Source organism: Sturnira hondurensis, unplaced genomic scaffold, assembly GCF_014824575.4.
Source record: "Sturnira hondurensis isolate 20B ecotype Veracruz unplaced genomic scaffold, ASM1482457v3 Scaffold0004136, whole genome shotgun sequence".
Taxonomy (NCBI): Eukaryota; Metazoa; Chordata; class Mammalia; order Chiroptera; family Phyllostomidae; genus Sturnira; species Sturnira hondurensis.
In genome coordinates, this window is record NW_028076767.1 from 22,831,788 (window position 1) to 22,855,667 (window position 23,880).

The window sequence follows — 23,880 nt, forward strand, 5'->3', positions numbered from 1 at the left end:
ATTGAAACAGAGACCTAAAACAGGAAAATGAATAAAAAGGGGGCACTGCTCAGAAACTCTTTCTTTTAGCATGGGAAACTTTCTCCAAATAAAATGTTTAAGTGGGAGCTCAGCCTTAACACAGATAAAATCTGAAGGCCCAGCTAACGCGGGCTGAAGGCGATGGCTGGGGCTCTGCGTCCCTCTCATCATCTTGGGGGTTCCAAGGTGACCTCGGGTGCCCTGCACTATGGTCTCGGGTTGTGTGACAAAAACTCTAACAGAGCTAATGAAGTGGGAACACACGATATGTGCAAAACTAAACTTACCTGCTCTTCCCCCTGTATTCTTTGTGATGGGTGGTCCTCACCTAAGCTAGAAACCGCAGGCTCTCTGCTTTCTTAATCCCACCACTCCCTCAAGTTCCATCAATGCCACCCCTCCGACGTCCTTCACATCCGTCGATGATCATCACCTACTCAACGCCGGACCAGCTGCGGCGCTTTCCTCCCTGGCTCCCTGCCCCGTGTGCCTGCTCTTCTTGAACCCGCATTTCACACCCACACAACATGTAAGTAGCAATTCCAAACAAAAATCTGATACTTTCCCCCATGCTTAAAATTCTTCAACTGCTCTCCGTAGCCTGCCTAAAGTAAAAACACCTTTTTACCATGGCATACAGACCCCTGCCTATCTCACCAACCTCATCTATAATGTTTCATCACTTGAACTTGAAACTGTATCCAGGTAAAATGGTAAAACTTGCCATTTCCCAAATAGCTCATGCTATTTCACATTCGCCTCCTTTGTTCTACCACTGTAACATAGTGCCGCTCTAATATTTAGCATGCTGGGTTATTCTGTGTACATCTGTCTCACCTACCTTAGACGAGGCAAGCCTATACCTATAGCCTCGAGGGGCATCTGGCACCTGACAAGCACTCAAAAACAACCATACACATTCTGCTTCCAAGCAGGACATAGCAGCGTGTGACAGGCCAATGTTCCTGCTGGCAACTAGAAAGTACCCAGATAAAGGACAAAAACCCTTTCTTAAATCATCGAATGGCTGTGGAAGCAACATGATGTACTCACGCTCCTGTGAGGGTGAATGTTCAGAATGAGTCAACATCAGAGGCCATGTGTTTCCCCCCGGTGCATAAGCTGATCCCAGACACAAGCCTAGGATTATGGTGTGGCCCAGACCGAGGGCTGGCACTAAATGAAGAGAAATGAAGATGCTGTTCATATGGTCATGTGGGGTGGAGGTGGGGACAAAACTGCTGTCTTCAGGGATCTCAAGCTACATGACTTCTGGGAGAAGGCTGGGGGAGAAATGACTGAGAAATGTATAGATAAAAGAGATCAAACCACAGATTCAAGAAGCTCAGCAAACCCCAAGTTGGCGATACAATGAAAAATAAAGACACACAGCCCCCTCATGGTCAAAATGCTGAAAGCCCAAAATAAAGAGAAAAGTCTTGCCCTGGCTGGTGTAGCTCAGTGGACTGAGCATGGGCTGTGAACTAAAGGGTCGCTGGTTCGATTCCCAGTCAGGCCGCATGCCTGGGTTGCAGGCCAGGTCCCCTAGTGGGGGCCATGTGAGAGGCAACTACACATTGATGTTTCTCTCCCTTTCTCCCTCCCTTCCTCTTTCTCTCTAAAAAATAAAAAAGTGAAATTTTTTTTAAAAAAAGAGAAAAGTCTTCATTTTTTTTGTAACGGAGCAGTAAGACTGACAGATAGTTTCTCAACAGAAAGGATAAAATCCAGACGACAACAGGGTGACATCTAAAAAGTGTTGAAAGAAAAACAACTACCAACCTTGAATTTTACATCCTACAAAACACTGTTCAGAACTGATGACAAAACACAGATGTTTTAGACAAAAACTGAGTGAATTCATCAGGTGCTATCAGGTCTGCACTCAGGGGGAAAAAAAGCAGAAAATGAATTTCAACAGAAGCAATGAAATGTAGGAAGGAATGAAGAAAAATCAATCAATATAAAGAGTGTTAACTGTACAAAAAGGTAATTACTGTGTCCCCGGTAGTATAAGCACACACACACACACACACACACAACCAAAATGCAAGATGCACCCAAGGAGTATGAGGGGCATTAAGAAATTGAGTGTATTAAGAGTGTAGCAGGAAATGGTAAAATAATTTGTGTTAGACTATAACTTGTCAAGAATGCATGATGAAATCTGCTCCAAAAAACCCCCAGAAGAATATATACATAACAAGTTTAGAGAACAGTAAAAATGAGATAATAAATATTATTAATTCATGCCCCCCAAAAGGGTAAAAAATGAGAATATAAGAAAAAACCAATGGATCAAAGAAAAAACAAATAATAAGATGGTAGGCAGAAGTCAGTAACATTAATTCAGTTTCTGAATTAATTCAGTAACATTAGAAACAGTAACATTAATTCAGTTTCTCAACAGAGGCACTATCGACATTTGAAAAATGGAGAATTATTTGTTGGTGGAGGCTGTCCTGTCCATTTTAAAATACATAACAGCCCCTTTGTCTTCTGTCTCCCAGATGCCAGATGTCACACTCCCCCAGGTGTGACAACCAAAAATGCCTTCAGACACTGCCAAATGTCCCATGGAGGGCAAAAGTCGCCCCTGGATAGAACCACTGGTATAGAATCAACATGATCCTAATCAAAACCCCAGCAGGACTTTTGCAGAAAGTAACAAGATGATTCTAAAATTGATACAGGGATACAAAGCACCTAGAATAGCAGAGACGATCTAAAGAAACAGAAGATAGAGATGCAGACACACTTCACCCCCTCGTGCAACCACAGAGAGAATTACAACTATATTTCAAAACAAGTAACAACCAGAACTATCAGAAAATTGAGCTGTTTGGAAGTCCGACAACCAAGGATTGAAAGAGGCCGTGTTCCTCCAGATGAGTAGGAGGGCTGGAGATGTGGAGACATGGTGTGGTGTGGGGAGAAGCGCTGGCGGCGCATTCCCATACTCATGTGTGGTGGATAAAAACCAGGAGGGACACCTTGGGAAGACAGCGATCCCAGCCCCAGGCCAGGCTGCACAGCTCAGGGTTCCAGTGCCAGGAAGGTAAATCCCCATAATTTGTGGCTGTAAAAACCAGTGGGGGTTGGAGCAGCAGAAGAAAATTCTAGGGTTTCAGGAGAGTCTGTTTAAAGGGCCTGCATAAACTCAGAATGTATGCAAACCCACCCACTCTGGAATTCATCACCAAGGCAACAGCCAGAAGGGCGCCAGTCGAATATGGGATGTGGGTAAAGTGACTGAAATAGGACAAGTGCCCAGCAAACCTCCAGTATCCAGGCAGTGGTATTGTCCCCTCTTCGAACCCTCCAACCACCCAGGGCCACAAAGTGGAGAAGCGAGTTGCTCCACGCTGGCAATTACCTAAGGCTCTGCCCCATACAATTTACAGGTGCCTTTTCTAAGACAGGGAGTCAAAGCAGCTTTACCTAATACACAGAAACAGACACAGGGAGGCTGCTGAATTGAGGAGACAAAGAAATATGGCCCAAATGGAAGAACAGAACAAAATCCCAGAAAAAGAACTAAATGAAACGGAGATAAGCATCCTATCAGATGCAGAGTTCAAACCACTGGTGATCAGGATGCTCAAAGAACTCACCGAGTACGGCAAAAGCGTAAGGGGAGAAATGAAGATTATTCTAAGTGAAATGAAAAATCTACAGGGAACCGACAGTGGGGAGGATGAATCAACAATTTGAAACACAAGGGAGGAAAAAGCATTCAATCAGAACAGCAGGAAGAAAAAGGAATGAAAAAACACGAGGACAGGCTTAGGAACCTCTGGGTCAACTTTTAACATACCAACATCTGAACCACAGGGGTGCCAGAATGAGAAGAGGAAGAGCAAGAAATGGAAAACTTATTTGAAAAATTAATGCAAGAAAACGTGCCTAATTTGGCAAAAGAAATAGACATATAAGTCCCAGAAGCACAGAGAGTCCCAAACAAGTTGGACCCAAAGAGGACCACACCAAGAGACACCATAATTAAAATCCTGAAGGTTAAAGATACACAGAGAATCTTAAAAGCAGCAAGAGAAAAGCAAGAGTTACCTAAAAGATTTCTCATAAGACTATCAAGCTGATTTCTCAGAAGAAACTGCAGGCAAGAAGGGACTGGCAAGAAGTATTCAAAGTGATGAAAAGCAAGGACCTACAACCTGGATTGTTCTATCCAGCAAAGCTATCATTTAGAAATGAAGGGCAGATAAAGCACTTCGCAGACGAGGTAAAACTAAAGGAGTTCATCAACATCAAGCCATTAGTACATAAAATTTAAAGAGACTTATTTGAGAAAAAGAAGATCAAATCTATGAACATTAAAACTGCAACAAATTCACAATTATCAACAACTGAATCTAAAAAAAAACAAACAAACTAAGCAAACAACCAGAACAGGAACAGAATCATAGAAATGGAGGTCACATGGAGGGTCATCAGCTGGGAGAGGGAAGGCAGAAAATGGGGGAAGAGGTGCAGGGATTAAAAAGTGTAACTGGTAGGTATAAAATAGATAGGGGGTGTCAAGAATAGTATAGGAAACAGAGAAGCCAAAGAACTTACATGCATGACCTATGGACATGAACTAAGGGTGGGGGGCACTACTGGGGGGAAGGAATTACTGGGCGGAGGGGGGCAAAAGAGGAAAAATTGGGACAACTATAATAGCATAATCAATAAAACATATTTTAGAAAAAATAAAGAAGAAATAAATTGGTAAGTTGTGGTAGTGTAAGTTTTGGCACCATCTGACTTCAAGATTAACTGTAAAGGTACAATAATCAAAGACAGTGCAGTGTGTTATTGGCATAAAGACAAACAAACAGATTAATGGGCCAGGGAAGGACCCGGAAACAGCCCCCACATACAAGGTGGAGGGTCCATCTATAGACGCACATACCTGATGAAGGTGATACTAGAATGAACTGGGGGGAAGAACGGTCTTTCAAGTAAAGGGACCGCTCCACGTGGCTGTCCATATTAAAAAAACACATGCCTTGATTCCATCGCACACCAAATTTAAATGTGAAATGTCAAACAACAAGGCTTTTCCAGGAAATCAGAGAACATCTCTGTGATCTTCTAGCAGGCAAAGATTTCTCAAACAGGATACAGAAAAGGATGAATCCCACCACATCAAAATTAAGAACTGTGTTCATCAAAAGACACCACCACTAAGAAGGTAAAGACCCGGACAGTGAGGCAAGAGGTTTCCTGTATGTCTGACAAAATACTAACATTTATAATGTCAAAGATCTTAAAACAAATCATTAAGAAAAAAGCAATCCAGTGCTTTCTTCATCTTCTAGAAACTTTCCTCCACCACCCCCAACACACACACACATAAACAAAAACAAAAAAAAGAGAAAAGAAAAAGACAATCCAACATGGAAAAGGACTTGAACAGACATATTACAAAAGAGGATATTCAACTTACTCAGCTGGCCAATAAACATAAGAAAAGAAATTGAACATCATTAGCCAGGAAAATGCAACTTAAAACCACAATAAAATACCCCTATACACCTGCCAGAAGGACTAAACTGAAAAAAGGGGATAAAAAGAAAAAGAACATAGTAGGTGCTGACAAGCACATGAAGCAACCAGAGCTCCTACTCAGCGCTGGTAGGAGAGGAAACTGGGACAAACACTTGGAGAAACACTGTTACAGAATCTATCAATCTAAAGGTGAGTATTATATATACTCTAGAATCTAGTCATTCCCCTCCCCTCTTTTGTACTTATCCAACAGAAATGCCTGCATAAATGTATCAAAAGAAGTGTTCTGGAATACACAATCCACATTTGCCTCTACACAGGAACTACCCAAAAGCCCATCTGTGGTGGATGAATTGTGAATGTAGTGGATAAGTGGATAAATTGTGGTATATTCTCTCAATGGAATACTATACAGATGAAGATTTATACAACAGAAAATCTTCAAAAGGGCAGGTTACAGGCTCAGAAACACATAAACCAGCTTTCTGTGAGGAACAGAGTATAACAAATTGCTATTCTGACATGACTATAAAAGGCAATCATATACCTTTATGGGATGGCCGTGAAATCACAGTTGTGTGACAATACGTCAATTATGGAAGGAATTGTTTAGAGATTTAGAGCCTTAGGAGCCCTAAGGAGTCCTGGATTCTATTCCTATAAAACCCGGCTCTGATGATCTGAAGTGGTACTGCACTGTCTGATGTCGGTATAAGCAACAGCAATGGGCATTCTGGCCCAGAAAGTGGTGCTGGGATGAGGCGTTCAGAGCAAACTGGTTTTCTGGGTGAGCAGAGAAGCAACCCAGAGTGCAACGGTGGCAGGCGGTGACTGAATCAGCACAGCCTGAATGACCAGTTCCTGACTGCTGATGGCTATCTAAACCGTTCCTAGTTCAGAGGTCTCCTTCTGTGGTTGTGGAAGGCAGTCACTGGAGAGGCGAGACCGGAGATCCGCAGTCACGGAGCAGGAGGGATCCACTCGCCCTGGCAGCCTTACCCCCGCCTCACCTCTCCTCCCTCCCGTCACAGGGATCGGTGCTGTGAGGTCCCTGCGCCATGGTGTACGGGCGGTGCAGACAACTGGGACAACCTGTACAGATTGCTATCTTCACAGGCACTTAAGGGATAAGATGGTAGGTCACAAAGCACTTATTTTATCACACGATCAAGCAATGAAAGGGGCAGAAAGAAGTACAAAGGAATTTGGACAAAGAATGAAGACCAACAGCTTCATGGAGGGGGAGAACCGCTGCTGGGGTTGGGAGACTAAACACTGGGGTTGCATGGGAAGGCTGCTCACGGGAAAACACCTGGCCCGAGGGAAGGCCAGAGGCAGTAAAAAATCACAGCACCACTAAGGCAAAGAGACAGGACAGAGATGCCATCATGGCCAGTGAGCCACACCTGCCCCGGGGCACCGCATCCAGTCACTTGCTCAGGGCCACGACTTGCTGTTCCAACACGCCATCTCGGGCTCACTCTCACTTCTCTCCGGGCTTTGCTCAAATGTGAATTCCCAGTAAAGCCTTCTCTGATCACCCTTATTTAAAACTCAACCCGTCCTCACCGCTCCCCATCCCGACACTACCTATCTCCCTTCCCGGGCCTTTAAAAATTTCATCCATAGTGGTTAGCACTATCCGTCAAACCAGACCATCTACCTGTTTCTTTACTCTACCCGCCCGAACACAGGCTCTACGAGACCAGTGATATCTGACAGGGCTGTTTATTGCTTCGGGCACAGAGCAGTATTTTGGAAAATGCTCGCTGAACCAACAGCCATAGCCCTAGGTCTGGTTCTCTCACTGGTAGAGCGTTAGTAACAGCCAAGTCCGAACTGGACTCTGGGTAAAAAAGCCACACTCTTTTTCTCCTGGGTGAATTGTTCTCCTCGGTGGTCGATCTGATCCATTATGGAAAGATCTTCCTGGGGGGGGGGGGCGGGGGGGCGGGGCGGGAGGGCGCTGGGAATGCAAGAAAGAAAACTGTACTTGAACAAGAGTTAAATTTTAAAAAAAAAGATCTTTCTAGACTCATTCTCAGGGGGCAATCAGAGGTCTAGATTCTGGCTGTACCCAGCCCACTTTAGGCAGTTTCCAGGACACGGACGAAAATGAGTATAAGAACACGAATCTGATGATCGGGATTCTAGTCCTGGCTTTAGTAAATGGCTGTGTGATTTCCATGAATTTCAGTTTCTTCATCCTAAAAACAACAACAAAAAAACCCAAACCCTTGGTGGATAAGATAGTTTCCCAAACTTCTAGCTTTGATTATCCAGCACACAGATAGGAAAACTGGGTTTAGATCCCAGAGACAGAAGTTCAGACGCAAGGATTCCCAACATAAGTTCTTGAATATAAGGCAGAGAATTAATACTTATTGAAAACACTCGCCATGTGCCAGGCAATGTATGTAACATTTCACGTATTTTTTACATACATAAATTCCTCATCCACAAGCCAGAGAGGTCAAGACTCAGGGTAACACAAGACTCAGAGAGGTCAAGTCATGCCCACAGCCCCCCAGTAAGCACTGTCAGGCGTGGAATTCAACTCCAGGCTGTGTGAATCCAAGGCTGTTTGTACTCTTCCCACGGTGCCGGGGATTCCCAATCCAACTGTTTATCAGAACCAAGGAAGAACAATGTAAGTGGAGATTCCTGGGCCTTATACCTGACCTACTGAACCAGAATCTCTACTGGGGCTGGGGGTGGGGTTGCCAAGGTACACTTGGGAATCTATTTTAAAAGTTCACAGGGTCCAGCTGATGACCAGCCAAGTGTGGGAAGCCTGCACTGTACATACTCTACATACACTGCGCCCCCGAAGACGTGAGTCGGGTGACGAAAGAGGTACTAACTCAACAGCAGCGCCCGCTGTACTCTGGAGGATTACTGCCTTGGGTCGAAACGACTGGCTCATCGTGCATCTTTCCAACAGAATGGTATACTTTCTCAGTGTTGCAGCTTTACTGTAGTGGTCCCCGCAAAACGTCTGCCAAGCAATTCCCACTGACCATTTATTTAATAAACGAGCACAAGCTGGATAAATATGAAAACCTCCAGCATACCCTGCAGTTTTATAGCTTCCTGCTCATGCTTCTAACTAGAAAGCTTTCCTTAGCATATACTACATGCCATGCCCTGTGCTAAGCTCTTGAAGAGGAAAATGGAGACACAAAGTTGACTAGCAGGTCTAGCCCGGCACGTGGGAGTGTACTCAGAACATTAAGTACAGAGACCAGAAGTTGGAGGGGGGGAATCAAGGAGACTTCCCATAAATCCTTCAGAAGCTACTCCACACTCACTTAGCACTTTGTTTACAGTTGTCCTCTGCAGAACATTTGTAAACAGTGCCCTGCATTACACTACGTGTGAAGCAAAACCGGATATGACTGAAAGGACAGCGGATCACAAGCACAGGTGGTGGCTCCAACTTTCGCCTCTCGACAACTGCCCGAACTAGACAGGAAATCAGAAAGGGTAACAGGAGAACTCAACACCACCACCAAACCAACAGGAGCTAGTCAACATTTACGGAACACTTCAACCCGCAATGGCAGAATGCATGTTCTTTTCAAGCGCCCAGAGTACATATACTGAGATAGAAACAATATCCTGACCATGAAACAAACCTCGATGAGTTCAAAGGAATTAAAATCACACCAAGCATAGTCCCCAACCATGATGGAATCAAATGAGAAATCACTGACAGGTAACAAGAAAATCTCCAAATACCTGGAAACAAAGCAACACACTTCTAAGTAACCTATGAATCAGAGAGGAAATCTCAAGGGACTTCTTCAGAAAAACATGGATATCAATGAAAATGAAAATACAACATATCAAAACATGTGATACACAACTATAGCCATGGTGAGAGGGAAATTTATAGTTCTAAAGGCATATATTAGAAAAGGGGAATGGTCTCAAATTAGTAATCTAAATTCCCACCTCAAAACCTAGAAAAAAAACCAAGCAAGATAAAACCAAAGTAAGCAGAAGAAATAAATAAAAGTCAGAACAGAAACCAATGAAATTGAAACAGAAAACAATAGATAAAAATCAATAAAAAAATTTGGTTCTTTGAAAGGATCAATAAAATTGACAAACTTCTGGAAAGACTGATGAAAGAAAAGAAAGAAATTAGAAATATCAATAATAAAATGAGGTAACACTACAGACCTTATAGACATAAAAAAATACAGGAAAACCACAAATATTAGTAGCTTTACACAGAAATTTGACAACTTAGATGAAATAGTGAGTTCTTCAGAAAACACAAACTACTATGTAACTAGTATATGCTAATGTAACTCACATAATATGAAATATATTATTTGAATAGTATTATAACTTTTAAGAAAATTGAATCTGTCATTTGCAAACTCAAAAATAAAAAATTAAAATGAAAGAAAAAAAAGAACTCTCCAAACTTAGATGATTTTGCTGGAAACTGCTACCAACCATTTAAAGGAGAATTAAAACTAAACCCCTGGTCAAGACGGCACTGCAGGTAAATGCGGTGCTCGAATCCTCCCACGACCACATCGAAACCATAACCAAGCTACAGAACAGCCATCATTTAGAACCGCCCGAAATCTAACTGGATGGAAGTCCTATAACCAGGGGTGTACAGAAGAGGCCCCTGAGACTGGCAGGGGCGGTGGGGACTCAGAATGGGCTGGTCCCACATGTGCACGTGGCAGATAAAAATCGGGAGGGATATCTCAGCTGTGGAGGTACCCCCTGAGGAACAAGGGGCCCCAGCCTCACACCAGGCCCCCATCCCAGGGTTCCAAAGCCAGGAAGAGAAGTCCCCATAACTTCTGGCTGTGAAAACCAGGGGGGACTGAGGCTGAGTGAGAGAGAGTGCGCCCTGGAGTCCCAGGCAGTTCCTCTTCATGGGCCCACACATGGACTCAGTCCGACCCACTCCCTCTTGAGCTCTAAGGCAGGGGCAGCAGTTTCAAAGGAACTGGGGACATACACAGAGGAACTGAATTGTCTGGCATCAAGGCAAGAGCTGGGGAGGCAGCTCTGCGCCAGACAGAAGGGTGGGCAGAGCCCTGACCAGTGTGGCTCAGTTGGCTGGGCACTGTCCCACAAAGTGAAAGGTTGCTGGTTCAATTCCTGGTCAGGGCGCATGCCTGGGTTGTGGGTTCAGTTCCCAAACAGGGTGTGTATGAGAGGCAATGAATCAGTGCTTGTCTCTCACATAGATGTTTCTCTCCCTCTCTCTCCTTCCCTTGCCCTCTCTCTAAAAATATTTTTTTAAAAATCTTAGTTATTAAAATAAAGTTCCTTTTTAATAATTTGTTCCTTTTCTGGACCCACCCGCCCACAGAGCCAGCAGGCAGGTGCCATATCTGAGTCTCCAACAACCATTCCCTGAGACCCCACCCCACCCAGCTTGCAGGCCAACACAAGCTGTTTCCAGAGGCTTTTTCATACAAATGGCCTCTCCTGTCTCATGCTCTGGACTTTCCTAAAATCTCAAACAGGCCACATCTAGCCTCCGTGTACCCCACACTTCTTGCTAAATGGTCCCAGGCCCAGCACTAGTTGTAGCCAGACTTGGTTCAGGCTAGGCTTCTCTCGGGCCCTCCAAGTGCAGCACAAGTAGCAGCCATCTTTAGATGTCTCTAGCTTGTGCCGGATGGCCCCGGGCAAGGACCAGGAAGTGGCTGACCTTGTACCTCTTGGGAGGCACCAGAGCCAGTACCTGTTGGACAGCTTCAGACCATGCTGGATTACAACCCTACCACCTCCACAAGTCACGTGACACACTCGAGGGGTGGACTTGGAGAGCACCCAAGTCCTGCTCCCCAGGGTCGGCTTCTGCACAGCAGTTCCTCTGCTGTAGTCAAAGCTTGTCCTCGTAGCCAATGGGCCCAGGACAGACAAGCCCTCCTAGTGATGCCAAGAGGAACCAAGGCTTGACTACAACAAGACGGTGCACTCAGCCCACACAGGAGCACACCTGGAGCACGTAGCTCAGGTGACTGGAAAGCCTGCACCACTGAGCCCTATATGACACCTACTACACAAGGCTACTCTACCAAGTCCAGGAGATGTAGCAGCTCTACCTAATACATAGAAACAACCATAGGGAAGCAGCCAAAATGTGGAGACAAAGAAACAGGCCTCAAATGAAAGAAAAGGAGAAATCTCCAAAAATGAAATGGAGGCAAGAAAACCACCAGATACAGAGTTCAAAACAATGGTTATAAGGATGCTCAAGGAACTTAGTGAGAACTTCAACGGCATGAAAAAGGACACAGAAACCATAAAAAAGGAACCAGTCATAAATGAAGGTACACTAGCTAAAATGAATAATTTATAGAGAGACTACAGTAAAGCAGATGAAGCTGAGAATCAAATCAACTATTTGGAATATAAGGAAAGAAAAAACAACCAATCGGAACAGCAAAAATAAAACAGAAACACCAGAATGAAGCCAGTGTAAGGAGCCTCTGGGATAACTTCAAGCATACCAACAATCGCATCATGCATGTGCTGGCAAAAGAGTGAGAGCAAGAAATTGAAAATCTATCTGAAAAAATAATGATAGAAAACTTTCCTAACCTGGTGAAGAAAATAAACAAGCCCTGGAAGCATAGAGTGCCAAACAAGTTGAACCCAAAGAGGCCCATATCATAATTAAAATGCAAAAGGCTAAAGACAAAGAAAGAATCTTGAAAGCAGCAAGAGAAAAGCAGTTAGCTACCTACAAGGGAGCTCCTATAAGGCTATCAGCAGAAACTTTGTAGGCTGTAAGGGAGTAGCACAAAATATTCTAAGTGATGAAAAGCAAGTACCTACAACCAAAATTACTCTACACAGCAAAACTATCATGTAGAATTGAGCTTCCCAGCTCTCTCTCTCTCTCACACACACACACACACACACACACACACACAAGGCTAAGTTCATCACCATCAAACCAGTATTACATGAAATGTTAAAATGTCTTCTTTAAGGAAATAAAAAGATAAAAAATATGACCAATAAAATAGCAATAAATACATAACTACCAACAACTGAATCTAAATAAATGAACAGGCAGAACAGAAACAGACTCATAGTTACAGACAACTTTTTGATGGTTACCAGATGGGTGTGGGGTTGAGGGATGGGTGAAAAAAAGTGAAGGGATTAAGAAACACAAATTGGTTGTCACAGAACAGTCACGGGGATGTAAAGTACAGCATAGGGACAGTAGTTGGTAATATTCTAACAACTACATATAGTGTCAGATGGTACAAGATTTACTGGGATGATCACTTAGTCAGTTACAGAATGCCTAATCACTGGGGTGGACACCTGAAACTAATGTAATATTGTATGTCACGTGTAATGGAAAAATAAATATTTTCAATTAAAAAAATAAAACAAAACATTCAAAAAGAATTCAAAACAAACAAAAAGAATTAATACCAATTCTACACAATCTTCTAGAAAAGGAAGAGGAGGAAATACTTTCCAATCCATTTTATGAAGCCAGTGTCACCCTGATACCACCATACCCAACAAAGACAATACAAAAATTAAAGAAAAAACCCTGCAGGCCAATTTCTCTCAGCAACAGTGCTAAAAAAAATATTAGGAAATACAACTGGCAGCGTGTGAAAAGAATTAACACATCGTGACAAACTAGGGTTTATTCTAGGGATAAAAGGCTGGCTCAATACTTGAAAATCAGTCAGCGTAAATAATAGTAACAGGCTAAAGAAGAAAACCCACAGGACTATACCGTCCTCGCCTTTCAGACCTCTAAGTGCAGAAGTTCCTAGGACTCAGTCACGTGGGCCCCCTTTCCTTCTGTACTTACTCCCTCGTGACTCCCATAGTCCTACCTCTAGTCGAGATCCCTCCCTTGAACTCCAGACCCATAAATCCAACTGCCTACAAAACGACACCTCTGCTTGAATAGGCATTTCCAACTGGACATGTCCAAATCTCAACTCCTGCTCTTATTCCCCAAGCCAGCTCTTTCCTGCATTCAGTAAATGGAAAATTCATTCTTATGACTGCTTAGGCTAAAACCTTGAGGTGGTATAAACTCGTCTTCTTTTACACCTCATATCTAATCTGTACACAAATTCTGTTACCGCCTCTAAAATATAGTCATACCTCAGTACTTGTCAGCTTCAGAACTCGTCAAACCTATGACTGGTCATGTTTTGACGAGAAAGAACGTTCCAGCACTCAGCGCTTGCTCACCACTTGCTGCACTTGCTAGAACTTGTATGAATCACATGACCCTGCAGGAGAACAGGGTTCATCAGTTGCTGCTTGCCTGCCACTTGCTGGAATGAACTATCGATGAGTTCGGAGGTACCACTGCATCCCCATAATCTGAGCCTTCCTCACCACCCACACCATAGTGTGTGTTACCATTTTGCCTGGGTTATTACAACAGCTGCCACACTGGTCTTTTTGCTTCTATTCTTGCACCTTTACTGTCTGTTTTCTACTTAACAGCGACGATGCTCCTTTACTCATAATCATCCAATGGTCTCTCATTTCACTCGGTAATATCCAAAGTCCTTAATATCCCCTACAACTCCCCATGCAATATGGTCCCAGGCTACTTTCTGAGCTCATTTCCAGCCTTCTGGTTCATACCACTTCAGCCTTATGGTCCTCCGTGGTGTTCTTCAAAACTGCCCAAAGTGGTCTAACCTCAGGACTCTGTACTTGGTTTTCCCTCTGTCTGGATCAACATTCCACCCCATGGCATATGGCTCATTCTCTCACTTTTTTCAGGGCTTTAGTCAAATGTCGTGATATCAGGGAGGCCTTCTGTGACCCGCATACACAATAGACTCCTATCTGCCACACACGCATTCTTTAACCCCCTTACCTTTCTTTTTATTTAATGCACTCATCACTTTCTGATTCATTTCATACTTGCATGTTTGTTTATCCACCTTCCCCTATAGAAGTTAAGCTTCTCATGACATGGATTCTGTTTGCCTAGAGTAATACTCCAGACATAGAGGTTCAAAATCATTTGCTGAAAGAATGAACCACCACTGGCACAGGAGCGAAGAATTTGGGCTCAGACATCAGATAAGCCTGATCTGACTCCTGGCCCTGTCATTTCTTCTGTCCAGGTGACACTGGACAGATTACTCACCCATGTTTTATGCTTTCTCATTTATCAAATAGTGATAATAACCCCCCCCACTCCAAAGGACTGTTGTAATGATTAAATAAAAGAATGTACATAACATGCTTAATACAAAGTAGTTTGGTATAAAAGAGCTCAGTATATGACACTGTTACTTAATACACAAAGATGGATACACTAATGCCCTAGGTTATAATCATCAGATGTTGACTGTGTGATTTTACCCTACTCGTCTTTTACATTCCCTCATTCAGCTACGAATCAGGTGCTGGGGTAAAGACAGGTAAGATGCCGTCCCCTCTAATCTTCGTTAAGTGATCTTGGGGAGGTCACCTAACCTCTCTCAGCCTGTTTCCTCATTTGCCAAACAGGAATTACATATTACCTAACAGCCTTTTGCCAAGAATTAAATGAGTTACGGAGTGAACACAATTTCTAGCTTACACCAACTGCTCACTACATTGACCACTATTGGTCTGGAAGAGAAGCATATACGCAAAGAGCTACAAGACAGTGCGTTAAAAGCAAAAACAGGCATGAACTAGGAGGGACTATCTCCTAACTGGAGTCTGCCCACAACTGGTTAAGTTCTACGATGATCAGGAAAATCTAAAATTCCACATGTCTACTATAACCTAACTTCAGAGCAGATGGACAAATTTCCCTGATGATTTATTTGATAACTGGAATTTAACATGTTTTCCGAGCCCGAAATACTGTTTCTTAAAGGTCAATGGACTCATTGACTTCTCTGCCCGCCAAAAGTTAGCATTAACTCTGAGGCACAAAGGGACCCCCACAGGGCGCAATGTACTTTCCCGAATAAAGCAACCGAGTAAGAGCCAAGTGCAGAACGGTGTGTTTTTTAGAGGTGCTGTCACAGACTAGACGTCAGAACTGGACATTAAAGTGTGGATCTGGAGCCCAACGGGAGCTCATCAGGTGAGAAAAGGGGGGCGTCGCCTTTGGAGAAAGAACAGCCTGAGCCGTGGCGTGGAGGCGTGAAAAGTACACGTGGGTGACTTGGCGAAGCAAAAAGTTTTGGGGGGAGGGCGGCCAGGGAGCGGTGCACACAGAGAAAGAGTGCGGCCTAGGGTCTCCCTGGTGAGAAGGCCCCCCCTCACATATCCAGGTCATTATCTCTAAGCATCGGTGTCCCCTCTGGATCCCCCTCCTGTTGGTCTCCCTATTGCTCCCGCCACTCTTCCCTTACCTCGTCTTCCAGCCTTTCCCTCTCCCGCCTCCTCTGCCTCGCCGGAAGTGACGCGTAACTGGCGCGCCGCACCGCGCCAGAAAGGTTCTGCGGTACCCGGAGAAAGGGTTCCGGTGAGACACACTGCGCCGGCGTGCGGGCGCGAGCGGTCAAAGCGCCTTCCGGAGGCCGCCAAACTGCGTTCTTTTCCCGGTCTGTCGCTGTGGAAGTGCCCCGAACGAGACTTAGAGAGGCCGCCGCCGCCGCCATTGGAGGCGCGTTTCTACAGCTCTGAGACCTTGCAGTGTCCAGCTACTCCGGTCCTTGCCCTTTGACCCTGCTATCGCGGCGGGGTGAGAGGTCGGTGGCCATCTTGTGGCGGCGGCGCGGGCGGCTGTTACTGCGGAGACCCATCCCCCTCCCCCCTTGTCCGCCTGGCTGTCTGTCAGTCAGTGAAGAGTCCCGCAAGAGGTCCGGTGGGGCCCCGGCCTTGTGCCGTCGCTCTTCCCGCCGCACTGGGCGGCCCAGGCCGCTCCCCGCCGGGCCTCACCGCCGCCACCATGTCCTCCTTCTCGGAGTCGGCGCTAGAAAAGAAGCTCTCGGAGCTGAGCAACTCTCAGCAGAGCGTGCAGACCCTGTCTCTGTGGCTTATCCACCACCGCAAGCACGCGGGACCCATCGTCTCGGTGTGGCATCGCGAGCTCCGCAAAGGTAAACACTCCCTCCCCAACCCTCTGGGACCCTCCCCCGGCTGTCCTCTTCGCCACCCACTGCTGAGGCCCCTCCAGCTTCTTTATTGAGCCTGGCTTTCCTGGCCCGGGCCTCTGATGGCGCGTTTGAGGTTGGAGACGGTGTTATCCCCATTTCTCAGAAAAGGAGATTGAGGCCTGGGAAGGTTTAAGGCCAGGGCCCCAGGATCCAGACTCCCAGTGCAGCCAGCCGTTCTCCCCTCGGGCTCCTCTGGACACTTGTTACTGTCACTATCTGGGCAGGGTTCAGCACTTTGTGGAGATTACTGGCCCTAGCCTGTTGTGTGCCAGGCGCTTTACTGGGCGTTTGGAGTAAGAGCCAGCAGACTCGGGGGTAAGACTGCCTAGATCGAGTCCTGGCTCAGCCACTTACTAGCTGAGCAATAGTGGGCAAGTTTCATCATCTCTTTACCTCTGTTTTCTCATCTGTAAAACAAGGACAAGGATAGCTGCCACTTTCAGAGTCCTTATTCTGTGCCTGTCACTGGGCTGAGACCTTTGCGTATATCCTCGCGCTCAGTTCTCAAGAACAGCCCTGTGAAGTGGGTGCAGCTACTCCTGGTATAGACTGGTTAAGGGGCCACACACCACCCATTCTCATGCAACTTTCATTGATTCTATTTATTTATTTGTTTGTTTATTTATTTATTTAGAGAGATGGGAAGGGAGGGAGAGAAACATTAGTGTGTGAGAGATACATCTACGCCTTGCTTCTCCCACACCCACAACCAGGGACCTGGCCCAAAACCCAGGCGTGTGCCCAGACTGGGAATCGAACCGGTGACCCTTTGGTTCACAGGCTGGTGCTCAATCCGTTGAACCACACCAGCCAGGGCTGACTTTCATTGAATCTAGATCCTGCTCACGATCCATTGAGCTCAGCCTGTTCTGTGCCAGGCTCTAGGTTGGGTGCTTGAAAGCATGCTGGCTCCAGCGGCCAACTACCTGGAATTGAAGCCTGACTTGGTCAAATGTTTAGTCAAAATGTTGGACATTTACTGACCCCAGCGGCTTAACCTTTTTGCTCCTCTGTTTCCTTACCGGTAAAATGGAGATGATATTTACTGTGCCTTTATTATGTGCCAGGCACGGTACTGATATCTTTACATACATTGCCATTTCTTGAATTCTAAGTAGAAACTGTGCAGATGAGAAAAGTCTGGGGCTCAAACAACTTGCTGTGGAGAGGAGTAAAGAGGATAGTCCCTACGAAAATGGAGCCTGGTGTCTGGCACCAGGTAGCCATTGGATAAATAGAGATTACTCAGTGGGAGGCATGGTCTTCACCTTCAAGTTGCTTACAGGCTGGTGGGGAAAGGTGGTGGCCTGCGCAGCTGTCTGTCTGGTGCCCCGGCACGTTCCATAGTGAAAGCTGAGAGCACGAAGCTTTGAGCCCCGCCCGTTTGTGCGGTAGGCCCTTCAGAGCATAGGAATCCACTTCAGTTGTGTTCTCTGCTGTAATCTGCGAGGTAGGATTCCACCCTGTTTTACAGACGAGGAAACTGAAGTGGCTAAATGGTATTTTTAGCATCATAACCGGTGAGGCTGGGACTGCATCAGGATGGTAGACCCCCAAATTTGGAATTCTTTCAGGAGACCCAGTTCTAGCCCTCTAGCAGAGACTCCCAAATATCGTGGGTCCCTTCAGCCTTCTGGGCAGTTGGGGGGTAGAGCCTAGAGCTCTTAGAGCCTCCTTCATGTGCCCCACTGTGCCATTCAGACATTTCCAATATCTGAGCTGTGAACAAAACGTGAATCGCCTCTGCAGGATCCTATCTGGTAGGATCTGAGGCAGATCAGAGTCCATCTCAAATATCACATTGGTGAAGGCTTTTTGGGTCCCCACCTTACCCTGCTTGAGTTTCAAAAACAAAAGCACAGGAAAAAGCAGTTTACAGAGTGCATTCATCTATGAAGCTCCTTTCCTCCAAATCGCATATGGAAAGTTATGTTGTAAGTGGGCCCACATTATTGACCCCCATTCGACAGATGAGAAGACAAAGATAAAGCGAGATCAAGTGCTTTGTTCAGGGGCACACAGCTGGGGCAGGAGCCCTGAGCTCTCTGACACCAAAACTGGTGCTTTCAAGTACCCAGTACCTCACTGCACTCAGTGAGGGGAGGTGATCATAACCTTCTGACCTAACCTGTAGTGTTTTTGTTCATTAAAATTAATCACTGCATCCCATTCCACACCCATTTAGCATTTACAGTTGATCCTCTGTATCCATAGGTTCTGTATCCAACCGTGGGTTGAAAATATTCCAGAGAAAAAGTTACGTTGTTGCTGACATGTTCTCTTGTGTAGTTAGGCCTGGGAGAGCTGCCTCCTGGGCTGAACATTTGCATACTTTTTTCCTTGTCATTCCTGAAACAATGCAGTATAACAACTATTTACATCGTGTTTACATTGTATTAGGTAATATGTGTAATCCTGAGATGATTGAAAATATATGGGAGGATTTGATTAGGATATGCAAATTCTATCATTTTATACAGGGACTTGACCATCTTAGGCTTTGGGTATTCATGCAGGGTTTGTGGGGGCGGGGGTGGGAGGGCCTTAGAAACATTCCCCCCCACCATGGACCTATGGATAATACTGAGGGACTATGTACTGTATTTTATTCTTGCTAGTTATGTCTTTTTCACTACGTTGTGCTTTGAGGGAGAAACTAGGTCTCTTGTTTCTTTGTGACACTTGCAGTATTGAGCATGGTGTCTTTTACAGTTTAAAAAAAATAGGTTAGGAGTTAAATTATGGTCTCTTACATTTTGACTAAAGAGCACTTATACAACTTTCTGTGACGCTGAAAGTGTTTTATATCTGTGCTGTCCAACAAGGCAGCCACTTGCCACCAGTGGCTCTTGAGCACTTGAAATGTGTGACTAAGGAATGTGAGTTTTAAATAAATACAAAAAAATTAATTATTGAATTTTGCCAGCCACAGTTCAAGTGCTCACTCATGTTGCTCGGGGCCACCATGTTGGGCAGTGCAGAGCCAGAGGATGCCCTTCAAGTCTCAGGATACAGCTTCCCTCGTGAGTTGAAAATGTCCCCGCACTACAGTGGGAAAGATTTTGTGCCCTAATGTTCAAATTGACTAGCCCTGTAGGTTCTGGCCCACCCTGTTACAAGTGTACATTTCTGTGTATGGTCAAGTCATTTTCCCTAAGGTGTTCACAGACTATCTCTGAGTTGCCTTCAAAATATTTACCAGACTTTAAATAATTTTCCTTGCTCAAATACCACGTCTGTTGCTGTTGTATTATTTTTCGTTCCATTTCCTAGGAACTTCTCCCCTTTATGGTTCAGTTTGGTATAAAATGCTCAATATCAGCTGAATATTTTTTACTAGTGTTTTTGTATCTTGACCTGAAAGCAAATCAGTAATCCTTGTTTTCAAACTTACTTTTCTAAATGTAAAAATCAGCCAAACAAGTGAAAATTTTTGGCCAACTAGTTATTTAAACCTTGCTCAATAACTATTTTATCCAGTTTGGAAGGGGTCTAGGTAGAGTGTTCAAAGATTTATTTTGTCACATTGGAAGGACATCTGAATAAGTGAGCCGTCACTTGGGGCTGGAGTAGAGGGCGTGTGTGTTGTATATGTTAATAATGGTTTGCTCAGGCGCTTTGGGGCTTTGTTGTATCTTATTTATGCACATGGTGCTTACGTTGTCTGTTCAGGATGCTGGATGTGGAGGGATAAAGTTTTATCCTAAATAAGCCCCCATTGCCAAGTTTAAGGATGATGAAAATTAATTGGCGCTGCAGATACTGAAAACCTTGGCTCTCTGGCCTCTTAGCTGTCCTATTTGTAATACTGAAAACCATATCAGGTCTTTCTGGAATGTCCATGGTGTTTTATGATAGGGATTTGGGGTTTCTTTTTTTTGACATTAACTATATAGAATTTGTAACACTTCACTTTTGTGAATTCAGTTTTACTTTGAAGTTCTGTTTACTTTACATGTAAATGCATTAAGTCCATGGCATTATAGATGGGGTGGTTGTACTTGCTCCAGCATCCCAGAAGAAGGTTTGCTTTGTAAGACTTTTGCCATACATACCTTTGTAGCAACACGGCTCCAGGTTTTCAGTGTTCTCATCAGATGCCATCAAAATTAGGTTAGTTCCAGAAGGTTAGTACAGTTCAGTGTATCCGTGTTTAATTTTTTGGAGCACTTAAGTCACCAATTTAAGCCATAAATAGGCTTTTAAAATCTTGTTTTTAACTTGGGCTATACTTGGGCTACATTTAAAAATGTCAGATCTGCCCTGGCTGGTGCAGCTCAGTGAATTGAGTGCCGGCCTTGTGAACAAAAGGGTGACTGGTTCAATTCCCAGTCAGGACATGTGCCTGGGTTGCAGGCTAGGTCTCCCATAGGGAGCACATGAGAGGCAACCACACATTGATGTTCCTCTCCCTCCCTTTCTCCCTCCCTTCCCCTCTGTCTAAAAATAAATAAATTATCTCTTTTTTTAAGTCACATTTTATGCCTGCTGTGTCTGAATTTATATATTCTGTGTGCATTTCAAAAGAAACTAGTGGTTTCTGAGAGAAATGCAGTAAGGACTGGGTGTGTGTAGAGGTTGACATAGGTCTTGCTTGAGATTTTCAGATGTTTTGAACTATCTCTGATTGTGTTTTTATTTACTTCTTTTAAAAGAAAACTGGGACCAAAAATTGAAATGATGTAACTTTATGGTTGAAAAGTTATGTGCATAGAAGCCAGGAAATTCAGTAATGTTCCCCCAAGCAACTGTAACTCATATATTACGTGAGGTTTTTATGGTTTAATATATGATACCATATAGAGTAGTAGGAAATTCTACATTTAGTATGTATAAGAAAGAAGAATTACGGTTTTTGTGGGAGCCATAATTTTGCATATCCAGATTTCAGACATGTGTGAATTTTCATTTACAGTGTAGCATTAGTGTTTATCTGTATTTGAGATAAATATCCGTTGCTGCACCTAGAGATTCCTCTGGGTTGTAGAGTTGATGTAATGACTGATGAGGGTTATTAGAGCGTTCAAAGGAAAGTTCTCAGTCTAAGAGCATAAATTACAAGGACCCAACTCAATCTTTCACTCTGTAGTATTTGATAATTAATTGTGAGTTAGAAAAGTTCATTTTTGCAATAGAATAAGTGAATACCTTGGTTTTAACATGTCTTCTGGAGAATGTTGACTACTTACCCTCTAAGAGTTTTCTTTACATTATTTCATTTTACTGCTAATTACCCTGATTAAAATAACAAAGAAATGAAGATGGCCCGTTCTCACTTTGCTTTTTACAAAAGTGGTATTCTCAAACCTTCAGGTTGTTTTTCATACATATAGCACCCTTGACTTCAAGTAGATAATGCTTATCTTAATATTTTTTAGGAGTAGCTTTGGGCAAAAGAATTGTGGATTGTGAATTTCCTTGGTGTAAGTTAAATTATCTTCTTTTTTTTTTCCAGCCAAATCAAATAGAAAGCTTACTTTTCTGTACTTAGCAAATGATGTCATCCAAAACAGTAAAAGGAAAGGACCTGAGTTCACTAGAGAATTTGAATCTGTTCTTGTGGATGCTTTTTCTCATGTTGCCAGGTATGTTGTCTCTTGTTTTCTTTTGTTTCGTTTTTAAATACATTACCTTTCCTCCTTTTTTGTTTCTTCTTTTCCAAGATAACGTTCGGAAATTGACAGCTTGTACTTAACAGAGATGCGCTTTACAGAGTGATGCAAAGGCTAAATTACAGTTTTATGTTTTGCTGGGCCCTTAAAAACTACCTTAAACACGTTAACGTTTTGATGCTTTACAAGGATTTAGTCTAAAACTCGAAACACACCTTTTTCCCCTAGATGTAGTCATTTATTAAATTAATTTCTTGAATATGGTATTTCTCTTGTTTTGGCTGAATTGTCTCATTAGCTTATGGTCAAAAAACAAAGCCAAATATAGTACAAGGGAATTTTCCAGTAACAAAACCTTATTAGCAAAAAAGTTAGTTGCTTATGCCTTTATTTTTAGTTCCTTCTGGATGTCTAGATGTCTGGTTCACTAGAAATAGTGGTCATTTCTGTAAGTGCAAAGGTAATTTCTAACGTGGAAAGCAGCTGTTTGCTCGGGCTGTAACCAGGGAGCCTCTCCCGCTGCTGTGTGTTCCAACAGGACTGGATCGCGGAGCACCCCAAATGCATCTCAGAAAACATCTGTCTGAGTAAAAGTTTTACAGATCACTTGTTCATTTAAAAACAAATCGCTTTTCTATAGACACAAGTTAGTTGCCCAAGGGGAGCAGAGAAAAATGATCTTTCATTAGAATATTATTAAGTAAACATACAAAAATAAATGTCTTTACAAAAGGAAACGGGGGAGGGCACAGAGGAGACTAGTGGTTTAAAAGTTGTTCTAGAGTCTAAAGTGTAAGTGAAAGGTCTAAAGTGTGAAAATAAGTCTGACATTCCATACGAGATTCGAAACAGTTGAAGGAATAAAATGGGAAATCCAAAAGAAACAAATGACATCTGGCTTTCGGAGATGCAAAAAAAAACTTGTTCACTACGTTGCTGGCTTGTTCTCTTGGTGAACATGGACACCAAAGAAACAGAATGTGTGATGAACTTGAATAAATGCTGTCTACTTATTACGGAGAGTCAGCTTAGAACAAACTACTAGAGTAGCTATTAGAAACTGGAGACAACCTTTTTTAAAAATTGTATTTCATTGATTATGCTGTTACAGTTTGTCCTCATTTCCCCTCTTTGCCCCCCTTGCTCCCAGCACCCCCCACTCCTCAGGCAGCCCCCTCACCATTGTTTATGTCCAGGGGTCATGCCCTGGACATAAACATCTCCATAGCTATTCTGTAACTACTTATTTGTACTTCTTAATCCCTTCACCTCTTCACTCATTTCCCCCCACCCCCCTAACCATCAAAACGCTCCCTATCGGATCATGATTCTGGAGCCAGTCATTATTTTTGGTTGTGAGGTGATTAGTTCAGTTTCTTAGTCATTGGCTGCAGCTCTGCCTCCAACACTCAGCGGCTTTATATCTGATACTTAGCTTTTTGGGCCTGAGTTTCCTAATTAGAGTTGTGAGGCTAGAGTAAAATGGTGTGTTTGAATATATACAGTACAGTGACTGATCCAAGGTCTTTGCTCCTTTATGGGAATATACTCAGTTATAAACTCTGTGAAGAGAAAGCCCATTTCTTTGTTGTTCCTTGTTGTATCCCAAGCACCTGCCGAAGTGGCTGGCA

The 23,880-nt window shown here is 43.8% G+C and overlaps 2 protein-coding genes across 4 annotated transcripts in view; one reads left to right on the plus strand and one right to left on the minus strand.

The window, feature by feature from the left end:
* The window catches only part of TTI1 (TELO2 interacting protein 1), a 47,465-nt gene extending 31,479 nt beyond the window's left edge, over window positions 1–15,986 (minus strand). For both annotated transcript variants that reach the window (XM_037044037.1, XM_037044038.1), the window contains exon 1: window positions 15,891–15,986. The gene's annotated coding sequence lies outside the window, so the exon portion shown is untranslated. The remainder of the gene's footprint in view (window positions 1–15,890) is intronic.
* Window positions 15,987–16,033: 47 nt separating this feature from the next.
* The window catches only part of RPRD1B (regulation of nuclear pre-mRNA domain containing 1B), a 51,642-nt gene continuing 43,795 nt past the window's right edge, over window positions 16,034–23,880 (plus strand). Inside the window, exons 1-2 of one of the 2 annotated variants that reach the window (XM_037044039.1) lie at window positions 16,036–16,580; window positions 22,093–22,222. In XM_037044039.1, the coding sequence (XP_036899934.1) occupies window positions 16,430–16,580; window positions 22,093–22,222 (281 nt within the window). In that variant the 5' untranslated portion in view covers window positions 16,036–16,429. Of the gene's footprint in view, window positions 16,581–22,092; window positions 22,223–23,880 lie in introns of both variants that reach the window. The other variant, XM_037044040.1, reaches the window with a different exon arrangement.